Source organism: Sus scrofa, chromosome 15 (assembly GCF_000003025.6).
Source record: "Sus scrofa isolate TJ Tabasco breed Duroc chromosome 15, Sscrofa11.1, whole genome shotgun sequence".
NCBI classification, from domain to species: Eukaryota; Metazoa; Chordata; class Mammalia; order Artiodactyla; family Suidae; genus Sus; species Sus scrofa.
In genome coordinates, this window is record NC_010457.5 from 100,866,697 (window position 1) to 100,879,754 (window position 13,058).

General features: G+C 39.3%; 1 protein-coding gene across 9 annotated transcripts in view; it reads right to left on the reverse strand.

The window, feature by feature from the left end:
* ANKRD44 (ankyrin repeat domain 44) overlaps positions 1,773 to 13,058 on the reverse strand; it is a 342,704-nt gene continuing 331,418 nt past the window's right edge. For 5 of the 9 annotated variants that reach the window (XM_013984363.2, XM_021076233.1, XM_013984362.2 and 2 more), the window contains 5 exons: positions 12,836 to 12,981; positions 12,272 to 12,354; positions 10,243 to 10,325; positions 8,657 to 8,748; positions 1,780 to 6,061 (listed from right to left, as the gene is read on the reverse strand). In XM_013984363.2, coding sequence (XP_013839817.2) covers positions 5,814 to 6,061; positions 8,657 to 8,748; positions 10,243 to 10,325; positions 12,272 to 12,354; positions 12,836 to 12,981 — 652 coding nt within the window. In that variant the 3' untranslated portion in view covers positions 1,780 to 5,813. Of the gene's footprint in view, positions 6,062 to 8,656; positions 8,749 to 10,242; positions 10,326 to 12,271; positions 12,355 to 12,835; positions 12,982 to 13,058 lie in introns of all 9 variants that reach the window. The other 4 variants (XM_021076238.1, XM_021076234.1, XM_005672043.3 and 1 more) reach the window with 2 other exon arrangements.

The following is a 13,058-nucleotide window of genomic DNA, read 5'->3' on the forward strand; positions in this document are numbered from 1 at the left end:
AATCCTGCCAAAAACCATTGTGTGAACTTGGAAATGGAGCTTTCCCCAGCCAATGCTGTGAACACAGTCCATGAGGGACCCAGAAACAGACAACCCAACCAAACCACGCCTGGATGCCTGACTCACAGAAACTGAGATAATAAACTTTGTTGTTTTAAGTCACTAAGTTTTAAGGTAATTTGCTAGGCAGCATTAGATAACTGATATACCTAGTCTGCAGTCCAAACTACAGGAAATACTCACCTGTGGTATAACTCATGTTTTACAGTCTTCAAGACGGAAAAACACTCAGATTTGTACACTTGAACACAGAGTGAGGTGAGGCAGGGTGCAAAACTTCCCTGAGCATCTCTAGCAGAAAACAAAAATCAAGAATGCCCCCAACAAAACATTGCACAGCAGGTCAGGATAGAAGAGAGAACATCTATAGGCACAAGTGTGTATTCGGTTCACTAATGACACATATGTGAGCAATTATATGGCCTCTCTGGGATTCAATGTCTTTGTGAAAAAGTTGATGATGGGGGCGGGCTGGACTGTAAGAACTTCTAACATTCTAGGGTGCTGTGATTTGAGGAACTCAGGTAGCCACCCCCAACCCCAAGTCTTTCTCATCAGCTGGAAACTTCATAATTAGGAATCAATTCCTTCGTACTCATAAAGACTACTTCTGATGTCACTACTCAAAGGGAGATATATTTTTTTGAATAGGCAAGAAACAGATTTATTAGGATAGAAAGCTCGTGAGAAATGCAAGCAGGCAAGGAGGCTCTACCTCAAAGGGAGATATTTTGAATGGTGAGATGGATGGAGAGGAATTCTATGGCTATCTTTAAGAAGTAGGCTCTTGTATTATCATGAAGCAGCTGAAGAATTGTGGTGGCAAAGATAAGCATGGTCAATTTAACAATTCTGAGGACCTTGCAGGCTTCTTTTTTTCTGATACATGTGATCTATATAATCACATTTCCCCTCTTACTTTGGCTGTAAGGAAATTTAGATCAAATTTAGGTTCAGTTATAGCCACTACATTAAATTTTATGATTCTCATATTTCTTCAAATTCTTTTTCCTTGTCCAATTTTTCCATTTCTAGTGTATCATATGTCTTTCATTACAAGCTAGCTTAAATTCTTTTTTCTTTTTTTTTTTTTTTTAATGGCCACACCTGTGGCATATGGAAGTTCCTAGGACAGGGACTGAATCTGAGTTGCTGCTGCAACTAACACTGCAGCTGCAGCAACGATGGATCCTTCAATGCACTGCACAGAGCTGAGAAACTAACCCGCACCCCTGCGGTGACCTGAACTGCTGCAGTCAGATTCCTTTTTAAAAATTTTTTTTAAAATTATAGTTGATTTATAATGTGCCAATTTCTGCTGTATAGCACAGTGACCCAGTCATGCATATACATATTCATTCTTTTTCTCATATTATTGTCTATCATGTTCTATCCCAAGTTCTCTGTGCTATACAGTAGGACCTGCAGTTGAATTCTTAACCCACTGGACCACAGCAGGAACTCCCCAAGCCAGTTTAAATTCTTTACGGAAAAATTTGGAGGCATAAATAAATAAACATAGAACACCTTTTGAAATATTTTGCTCTAATTCTGATGATTTAAACTGAAATAAAAATATGGAGATACACTTCTGTCTCGATAGTTTAAAAAAATTTTTTAGGTTAATCTGGCTTTGGCTGGGGATGAAGATTTAAGTTAGCAGAATAATTGGTAAAGTTAGCATAAATTGGAAAAATTAAAGAAAACACAAATTGCAACAATATTTGTACCGCTTTTATTTGTAAAAATAACCATCTGAATGCATTTCCATAGTATATTACAGTTAAGTACTTCATTACATTATTAGCATTCAGTAGTTGAAAAAGTATTAAACTGTGCTTGAGAAGATTCAGACTGGTTCAAAGTCATTCACTGAACTAAAAGTCATTTCCTCATTTTTACAGTCATGACATTTACCAGAATCATTCAATTCCAATTTACATAAGAAAACATTACAGACAAAATCCCACTGAAATTATCAAACAATATTTTATGTTGTTACAAATATTTTATGCAAAATATAACACTGGCACCAGATTTGTATCATCGCGCTTTGCAAAGATATATTGCACATGCTAAAGCATAAAATATATAGACAAAACTACCAAACAAAAGATATTTGCATTGAGTTTTTAGATCACTGCATAAGAAACGCATAGAGTTACACTTTATACACACACTCAGATTGTCACTATCTTAAAACGCTTTTCCCCTATAACACTGACCTATGGTTTACAGTTTTGTAAGAAGAAAGCATTTTAGTACTGCAAAATCAAACGTAATTCCTATAGAAAACTTCAGCATCTTCATTTTCATTTCAAAGCAGGTAAGAGGGGAAAGGGGAAAAAGACACTATACATTCAAAGAAAGGCTGAAATGAAAACTCACTTATTATATTGCTCTGAGAACACTCAAATGAAAAAATACAAAACATTTCACAGAACATTTTCAGAATATACAAATATAAAAAGGCACTCTAACTTCATATTACAAGACAAAAAAAAGGGATGAGTTCTTCAACCAACACAACAGATAAGCAAACCTAGTTGCTCAACAGTACGAAGAATTACTACTAGTGCAGCAAATCCATTTGATGTTCTTGCTCTAATTTAAGAATAAAATAATAAACCAAGCAGCTGGTTACTGCCTAAAGTACCAAAACATACTATGGTGCCCTTTTAGTAGTGATAAATAGAAATCCCCTGAGCTATTTACTGTAGAATCATAGCAGATTTTAGGCAATTTGGAGACAGTAATGTATTTACCAAGGATAGGCAGACATGGCAAATAGGAAAGTGTGATGAAACATGATCCCTGTGACTGTGGTTAAAATACAGTCCCCAAACCAACACATTTAGAAAAGCACTCAACAACCAAGACTCAATTAAAAGCGCAATGTTTTCTGTTTTTTTCTTAGAAAGGTATGCGACAAATCTAGTTGTATTACTTAGAGATGTATATGAAAAACACAAAACTCAGAGTTTTTAAAGTCATTTGTTCAAGGTAAAAAATTTGGTCTTGGGAAAAGGGAGAAATAGAGTCGGGGATAAAGAACTGATTCAATGCACAATTCATAGCATGATTTCATTTCGTTCCTTTGTCCTCCTTCTTCCTATCAGGGAAAGAGCCGGGGGAAGTCAGAACGCAGCTCCATGGAGATAATCTTGCATGGCTGTCACTGCTCTGCTGCAATGTTTCTTGTTCTCTGTGCTACTCTACAGGAAAAATGTTAACGCTGCTTCCCCATTAAAGCAGGCATCGCATTTCCTGCTGGAAATTCCAACTGAGCAAGACTTCCACTCACTTCTAGAAAAAGACACCGCAGTATATCATGCTTCTTCAGCGTTAGATCTCCCTTATTTCCAGGGTTTTGGTAAAGATGAGGTCATTATTGCTCATTAGCAATTTATCTACTTTTTAAAGTACTCATCTTCTCAAAACAAACAACAGGGAAGCAGGAAGGAGGGGAACACAATACCGAGAATTAAAAAAAGCAATGGTGGTGGTGTCAAAAATTTTCAATGAAATTCATACCAGTTCGTACAAGTTCTTTGAACAAGTTCTCATTTGTGAAGAACCCAATGTGAGTTTTTAGTTAAATCCAGAATATTACAGAGTAAGACTGAAGTCTTTTACAGTTAGATGAAATATATAATACAGTATCTGCATTTGATCCAGATACGATAGAACACTGTTTTTAAACTATCTCACATACATTATAAAGTAGAAATGTCCAAGATGGAAAGGGAACTGATTATAAGATGTTAAAACGTCAGAGAGGACTACCCTAATAGAACATGTTTCTTTCCTGTCTTTTCCTCAAGCGGAAAATAGCACTTGAGCTGGTGATTTTTATTTCTCTTCTTGGTACATGCACCCACTCACTTACACAGTTTCCTGTTAGGTTACTGGGACCATGTGAGATTTTCAGCATATTCAGGATAATTTCTGCATCTTTCTTTGGGCCACCTTGGTGCATATGATTCACTACACACTTCCACTTTCATTTTGCAGACGAGCTTAAGGACTGCAGTGTCTTCTAAGCTCTGAGCTGGTTGCACGCTGGGGTTGAGAACTGGATGTTGTAACCCTTTCCAACCGACGTGGAAGAGCCTGAGGGTCGGATGGAAACCTCAGCAGTGGAAATGCTGGGCTTGGCCCCAGGACTGCAAGCCAGCAGTATTTGTATTTTCCGGCTTTGTCATTATTCCAAGTAAGACACATAGCAGTTAAAACAGAGAATAAACAATGGATGTTTCCTCGGGCATTTGTTTGTTTCAAATAAATATAAACACATTTACATCAAAAGTATAGGAACATTTTCTCTAGTTTGGCAAAAAATAAGCCATGGTCAACACATTACCAGTTACAAATGTTAAGCCATCAACTAGAAATCTGTGTCGTAAGAAATATAAAACACAACAAAGACTGTTACACAAAAAGATTACATTTTTAACTCCATAGAAAAGCTATTTCAGTTCTCATTTTCATTTTGAAGGAAAACAATTTAAATCTTCCATTTTAGATTGAAGCATTTTGGTCCTCATGTATAGCTGGCTGATGAACTACAGACATATATACACATACACATATGTGTGCGTGTTTAATTGCATAATTTAAAGAGTCTCATTCTTCTTTTTGTACAGCTAATCCAGGTGCGAAACGGGGTCCATTTGACCTAGAAGCTTTGGCAGAGGGAGCACAGTATTCACTATGGTGATTTCATCCTCAAGCAACTTTAACTGGTTTTAATTTCCATATCACCCATGTCTACCCCATGTTTCCACTTTCTTTGTTCCCTTTGGTCGTCACATTTCCACTCATTGGTCATGACCTTGACTGGGGAGCTCATTTCACATTTTACTCTTGAGGAACAACACTGATGGTTCTTAGGCTTTTATAAAACTAGTATTTTGATGTACAAAGGGTCATATTACATCTGCATATGTCTCAAGGTTTTGGTTTAATACACTTTTCTCCTGAAATGTTACTAAAGAGATTGGGACTCAATGAATCAGGTTAAAATTAGTCGCAGGCTTGTTACGGGGAGCGCTGGGTGCTGTGTTTGTGTTAAATGAAGAAAGCGAGTTTGGTTTTCAATGAATTTTTCCCTTCCTCTGGCAACTGTCACAAAAATCCTCAAAAAGAAGTTCTGGATATTTAAGGGCTTACTGTTGAGAGGATATGAATAATTGGACTCCCTTGAAAAGATTATTACAGGCATTATTTCTGAAGATGAACACCTCTACCTTTGGCTTCTAGTGAGGAGGTAAACATCAAAGTGAGAAGAGGTTTGAGGCATTTCCTATCCACCCCTTCCTTCCCCTCCTTGGGGTCATGAATGTCACATTGATATACTTCTGAGAACTCACGGTTGAGTAAGTACATGAAAAAAACAAACAAACAAAAAAAAACAGCTTTACAGAGAACAGCTCCCTCTCAATAATTGCATGATCCTCAAAGAAAAAGAATTAAATGCATTTTTCATTCCTTACTTAAAATGAGAGGTAGACTTTCCATAGAAGTATCTTGGATCTAAGGAAAACATGAAACAAATCAAAATTGAGGCCCATCTGCATGGGTGCTTTGCCCTACGGCCTAGCTGCCTTCCCTCGGTTTGATGAATTCCTTCTCTACTGGCTTCTGGAAGCTTGGGCCCATAATAATACTGGAACACAACATTAACCTGGAATTCGAACTTCTTTCCCTTGCTCCAACATGGGTGATCAAGGAAAAGCTGCTACAGTCCAAAGTCAGAACGTTTCCGAATCAGAATCATTTTCATTGTACCCATCCTCCGAGCCTACGTTGTTACTGCACAGGCTAACCATGCTACCCAGGTTGGAGAGGGTCGTCCTGCTCAAACTGTCTTTTTTAAAACAAACGAAGTTGACAGCCGTCATTGTGCTGGAAGGAGAAAAAGTCATCATGGTAGCCAGAATGAGGGCCAGGCAGTCAGCCACCTCTTTGTTAGGAGCACAAGCCAGGGCCGGGGTATGACCTGGGCGTAAATGCAGACAAGGCAGTGGTTAGTCTGGGCAGTCCAGTGCGGCGTGAGCATCCCGCAGTACATCTCAAGATGTATGTCAAGTTAGCAATCATGCCAGGCAAGAGGAGTTAACTTCCCGCAAGTCATGCTTGGGGCGAGGCTGGAGGGGACCGGGAGGGGGAGACATTGGATCGGGGGTGGGGGTTGGTTTGGTTCTCCCCCGCCCCCGGCTTACATGACAACAACAAGCACTGTATTATCTGAAGTTAGGCAGAATTCCAGTCTTCATCTAGTGAACAGAAACACGAGGGGGCGGGGGTAGGGCACAATTCCACAAAGAACAGCCACAGGACAATCAAAAAAGACATTCTCCCTTGAGAGCACACGCACACACCACGTGCCTCGGGCAGGGGCCAGGCACTCTCATTCTGAGAACAATGACTTTCCACTGTAGGTATTCGTGTATCAGGTTAGAAAGGATACTGAGATCCAGGTGTCTGTGGGAGTCAGTAACACCGTTTGGTCACGTTATATGCATTTTATATGAAGCACACACCAGGCAACTGGTTCTAAAGAAATGGAATCATCTGAGTAGATCAGACATGGGAAAGCAATGGTTGTGACTGTGCTATCATTTAAAAGAAACTTAGGGAGTTCCCGTCGTGGCGCAGTGGTTAACGAATCCGACTAGGAACCATGAGGTTGCGGGTTCGGTCCCTGCCCTTGCTCAGTGGGTTAAGGATCCGGCGTTGCCGTGAGCTGTGGTGTAGGTTGCAGACGCGGCTCGGATCCCGCGTTGCTGTGGCTCTGGCGTAGGCCGGCGGCTACAGCTCCGATTAGACCCCTAGCCTGGGAACCCCCATATGCCGCGGAAGCGGCCCAAAGAAATAGCAAAAAAAAGACAAAAAAAAAAAAAAAAAAAAAAAAAAAAAAAAAAGAAACTTAAACGGAATTAAAAAAAAAATAGCAACCCCATCAGCCAAAGTCCCAAATCCTAAAGGTAAAAGATGTGGGGAAACGGCTGATTGCCATCAAGTCGTGTCACCCTCTACCATTTGGACTCGATGGGCCCAGTCCAGAAGAGAAAATCATCTCAATGCATGATGCAGGTGTGGTGGGGAGGTAGATAAAGTCTTTGAACCAATCTATCCTATTCAACCTTTATTCCATTGGCTAGAAAGGGTCAGCCTGCCCTTTCTGCTGGTGAAAGTTCCTACCACTCGCTCAATTATTCAGAGGCACTGGCTCAATAAAACTTAATTTTTTGTTGTATTGTCTATTAGCATTTGAACTGATTTCTCCCCTCCTTCCCCCTTAACAGGTGGTTCCTCTCTCTGGTAGGAAAACAAACAAGAAAGGACAGATAGCTTAACATTCCACTCTATAGAGGTCTGTGAAAAAGACTTAAGATTGCAAGCTGTACAAAATTGTCCCAAATGCTCCTTGGCCTTCCGGATGAGCTAAGCTCTGACCCAGGCTGTGGGGCTCTTATTCCTAAAGTGCTGTGGGCTGGAAAAGCCTCAGATGCAGCAGACTTATATGGGAGAAGGGCAAAATTAATTTATTCTGGTTTCTTTGGTCATTTTGGAGACAACTGCGGGCCTCTTCATGCCAAGCCGAAGGTGTATAAAAAAATATAGTGGTGATAAGAACGGGAGGCAGAAAGACCAAGGAGATGGAGTAAGAGAGAATTTCTGAACCTCCTATATGAGTTGGTTTGGGACAGAGCAGGGTACATGCTAGGATAACGGGGCTACAAAACCAAAACTAAGAGGAGTTAGCTAATGTCATATGGCTGCTTACTTCTGAGAAATAGACATGAGCTGCTAATTCCAATACCTGTAATAAGCAGTTGAGTTATGTTAATATATTTTATATACTTTAAATGCCACAATTAATGCCACGTTAAAAAAATTATATAATTCATAAATATCCAGAAGTTCCTCTTTTGCTCCCCAAGGTTAAAAGGCATGGTAGTCCAATACAATTCTAGAACTCATCAGCTTTCAAAATTCTTAGGAAGCAGAGCAGAAAGCTTCTGTTAAGAGTTAGTTCGTTTAGAAAAGGAACGTGATACAGGTCAGAAGAAGCTTTCAAGCCTAGATGGTAATTTTTAAATTGTATCCAGTGTTCCCCAAATATACACACTGGAAATGAGTTCTGATCTGATCTTTAAAAAAATAACAACAGGCTTGATCTCAGAATGAACTGAAATACAAAGCTTTTGTTTTAATCTGAGCCCTGGAGCATGCACTCATGACATGTGTGATCCCTAATGCTTCAGCATACACAGTTAGAATTTCGTTCAGATGCCAAGGTGAAAGTTTTCAAGTGTGTCAGAAATACCGTTAACCACCACACTAAGGAGTTTGAGACCGGCTGCTGACAGTACATGCAAATGGAAGGCACTGGTGGGCTAGAGGTAGACCATGTGTTTTACAAAGACAGACAGGACACATTATTTTGTTTGATTGCTCACACACGGGGAGCTTCCAAGCGGGGAGAGACTTCTTACTGCCTTTTCAACTAGCTCCTGACTTTCTCATTTTCCTCTGGCTTCACAGCAGGTGGATGGTACTGCAGTAAGGGCTTACTTTTTCCACTTACCATTTTCATCTACAGCAAGTACACAAGCCCCTTTGGCCAACAGCTCCTCAACGACCACCTTCAAGCCATTGCGTGCAGCAACGTGGAGGGGTCTGAAAAAAGACAATACTGAGTGTCAGCAGTGATACACGTTTGCATAAGAACGTAGCATTTGGGTAGTCTTCGGGGCTAAAAGGAAAAAAGTACTTGAGAATCCATAATTAGTCCATAGATATTTGTACTGTTTCCAAAAAAAGATATTTGTTCACCAGACCATTTACAGGTGCTAATGATCCAACTGTTCTCTCAACATTGGCCCAAATTTCCCTACAGACCTCACAAATAGTCTACACCTCCAATAAGCTTAGTGTAAGTACATAGGAAGCCAGAGGAAGAACCCAAGCTGTGATGTGTTTTCTAGAAGGTTCTTTGCCCCTTGCTTTCTACTCCAGCATTTGAATCACTGTTTTACATGGTTCATTGATATGACTGACTACTATCACCCATATACATAATCTTAAAGCTCCTTGTTATTACTAAATACACTAAAGGATACTGAATTGAGAATACCTTAAAAAAATAATAAACCCAGTACAAACTTCTAGGTGCTGCTTAATAACCTTAATGGAAAAAAAAATCCTAATATTCCTTTGCCCTTAAAACAAATGCAGAGGCAATTTCCTAAAATGGAAAATGAAACAGCTTTTAGGTTTTTCACACTGAAGGTTACACTGAATTATATTAAAATATAATTAAGACAAAAAGCTTAGAAATGCTTCAAATGTATTTTGAGAACCTGATTTATAAAACTTGTTTTCCAGTAAGAATGCATAATGCTAACACATTTAAACAAATAGTTTCCTCAAACACATGGCAGCTCATGAGATTTTCTAAAGTCCACTAATTTTTTTAATATTACCATAGATAATATAAGCAAGGAAAAACACAGACCTCACAAAGTTTTATGAAGGCATATCAAAAGAAAGGTTCTAACTGGAGTTTCCACTGTGGTGCAGCAAGTTAAGGATCTGACATTGCTGCAGTTGTGGTGCAGGTTGCAGCTGTGGCTTGGGAACATCCATGTGCTGCAGGTGCAGACAAAAAAGAAAAAAGAAAAGAAAAAAAAGGAAGGTTGGTTCTAACTAAAAATGTCTGGGAGCTTCCATCTGGGAGCAGTGGAAATGAATCCGACTAGGGGGAACCATGAGGTTGCAGGTTCGATCCCTGGCCTTGCTCAGTGGGTTAAGGATCTGGCGTTGCAGTGAGCTGTGGCGTAGGTTGCAGACACGGCTCGAATCCCGTGTTGCTGTGGCTGTGGTGTAGGCCGGCAGCTACAGCTTCGATTAGACTCCCAGCCTGGGAACCTTCATGGCATTGGAGGTGGCCCTAAAAAGCCAAAAAAAAAAAGAAAAAAAGAAAAAGAAAAAAGTGTCTAGCTTGGTCACATTTGTAGATATGTGGCTGTAAGCTTCATAAAGGAAAAGCCAGGTCTGTGTCTTTCACCACTGCGTCCCCCAGCTCTAGCCTGACATATACAAATTTTCATTAGTTGCTGAATAAATGGCTATGAATCTGGGACTCAGTCAAACTTTAATAGTGACACTTACGTCTGCAGTGCATTGTTTTTTGCATTAATAAGGCTCTCGTCTTGTATCTTGTCAAGTATTAACAAGGCACATTTTTCATGACCCTAATGAAGAAAAAAAGGAAAAGAAACATGGGCCAGAGACACAGAAAAGTTCCAGAAAGATCACTTTATTATGTTTTACATTTAAAAATGAATGCTTAATTTTAACACTTAACAGCCTACTTAAAAGAGCTTTTTTTTTTTTTTTTTTCTCTTAAAAGCAAATAGTTAAAAGGGCCCTAGATTCTCAAAGAGTCTGAATAATGTTTATTAGGACTGGATTAGTATAAATCTGATCTAAAATGTTAACATTTCTACAAGAACTTTTAGAATTAATGTCCAGAGAGCTGAAGTAGACACTAGTTCAGCCAGGTCTGCAGGTAAACAGAGAAGGGAATTAGGACATCCTTTAAATTCTTCAACACTTCTTTTAAACACAAGTCAAGTCCCATCTCCTTCCTCAAGCCTTCAAATAGCACCTCAGGGATCCATCTATCCTTGGAATTCCCATCGCCTCTATTATCTGTATCATTCATCATCACTAGCTGCCTTATATTATGGAGAAAATCTTTTTCAGAAGAGGTCATTCTTTTCATTTTCATCCAGGAGAAGACATGTCTGTATCTCATGACATTTGATGGTTGAGAATTTTAAACAATCAACCGGTGAGTCAGAGACCCTCAGGATTCCGGGCCTCGTGCCCTGTTAAGGGGTCACAGCTTCCTAAACACTTGATCCTCAATATGTGACCCACAGACCAGTGGCATCAGCAACACCTTTAGAAACGCTGACTCTTAGGCCTCATTCCTCAAACCTACTAAATCAGAATCTGCATTCCAACCAGATCCTCAGGGGAATTCATTTGCACAATAACTTTTGAAAGGCACTATACTCATATTCGTGAAAACACTACACCTTGAAATGATCATGAACGACTCCAGCACCTTTTGTGGTTTCTATAGGCTTCTCAGAGCCTGAAGAAAGAAAATGCAACTAATGAAAGAAACAGCTGAGACTTCTGGTACCACCGGATGTAGATAAAACCTTTAATACTATAACTGCATCAAAACAAACCACCACCGCTGGGGTCAAATGGCATCATATAATAAGGCCTTAAAAGGGAGACACCTAAATATCATTTTAGAAGTACCCATGGAGTTTTCATTCTGAGGTACTGCTGGTGGAGTATAAACGGTTCGTAGCCTCAGACTCAATCATTTCACACTTAGGAATGTATTTAAATTATTATATCTACAATTAGCACTACTTATGGTACCATATATTTGAAAAACAAGTAAATGTCTAACAATAGAAAATGGGCTGAATACAGGATGGCACCCATCCCTAAGGTAAAATATCACACATCCTCTAAAACACTATAATATGTGGTGTTTAAAGGAAACATATTCATAATATATGATTCAGTAACAAAAGCAAGTTATCAAACTGTATGATCCCACTATTATTTATATATATCATTTATCATTTACAGAAGCAGGAGCCTTGAGCTACATGTGAACATAATGCTATTAAAAACAAAACAAAACCACATTCTTTGCATTGACATATGTCTTGGAAAAAAGAAGAGAGAACAGAAACATATACAAACACATTTATTTGTCTCATAAGAGTATTTTTTGGCTGTGTTATTATGTCTTCAAGAGGAACAAAGTGAAAACATGTGGCGCTGCTTTTATTTTAGAAACCATATAATTAAGGTCCTAATCCGTGTTTAAAACCCAAATGTGGTACCACAGCCATGAAGGCAGATACCGTGGCAGCATCAAGCCAGACTGGCAAGAATGCAAATGGCAAATGCCATGAAAAACATATTCTCATCAACCCCCGTGTGGGTCTGCCCTTTACTCCCCACCTTAGATCCTACTGAGAGTGACAACATCCTGGGAAAACATACATCTTAATTAAGAGCCATGATGTACACTTCTGAAATAGACTTAAGGGTTACTATTATTATACTAAGTGATCATGTTTCAAATTCATGCACATACTTTACTACTAGCCAAATGTAAGGGCGTGTTCAAGTCCTTATCCTTTACAGTCAGGTCAGCCTGGGCACTGTTCACCAAAATATCTACAGAAAAAGCCAAAAGAAAGTTACTTAGACTACACGTCAACTATATGCATGTTGAAGAAGTTACAACCAAAACAATAACACATTTATGTTTGCACTGCTCACATAATCATAGTTAATATTTTTAAAGAAAAAAAGGAGCGATTTGTTGCCATGGTTAGTCTATTCAAATCCAAGGTCCACAAGCGTTCATTTTAATTGTCTTTACAGTTTTGTTATTTCTAGGTGAAATGATTCTGTTATTTTATTTGGGTTCTACACATTGACAGATTTCATGGTAGAAAGGTTGGCTCACTTTGACAAGGTCCACAGATAAGCAAATAATAGGGGATTGAAGACCATGAACAAGTAGATCAGGTGGTCTAAATAAGGTTTGGTCTCTTCGCACATGTATATACCAAGAGGATGACCCGTTTCTGGATTTTATGTTCCTTTGGCTTTGGATAGGCAGAAACTCAAAGTCCACAGGTCAAGTACGTACCCACAGCTCCCGCCTGCCCATTCTCAGCGGCCATCATTAGTGCTGTTTTCCCTGAATTGTCTGCTGCGTTCACTTGAGCGTTGTGTCTTAGAAGAAGCTGCAAGCACTCCACGTGATCAGCAAATGCTGCTGCATGAAGCGGTGTCCTAATATTTAAAACAAGTACGGTTTTTTGCTTCCTGTAAATTTAACCCTCTCTTTCTATATATGCCTGAGGCATGTG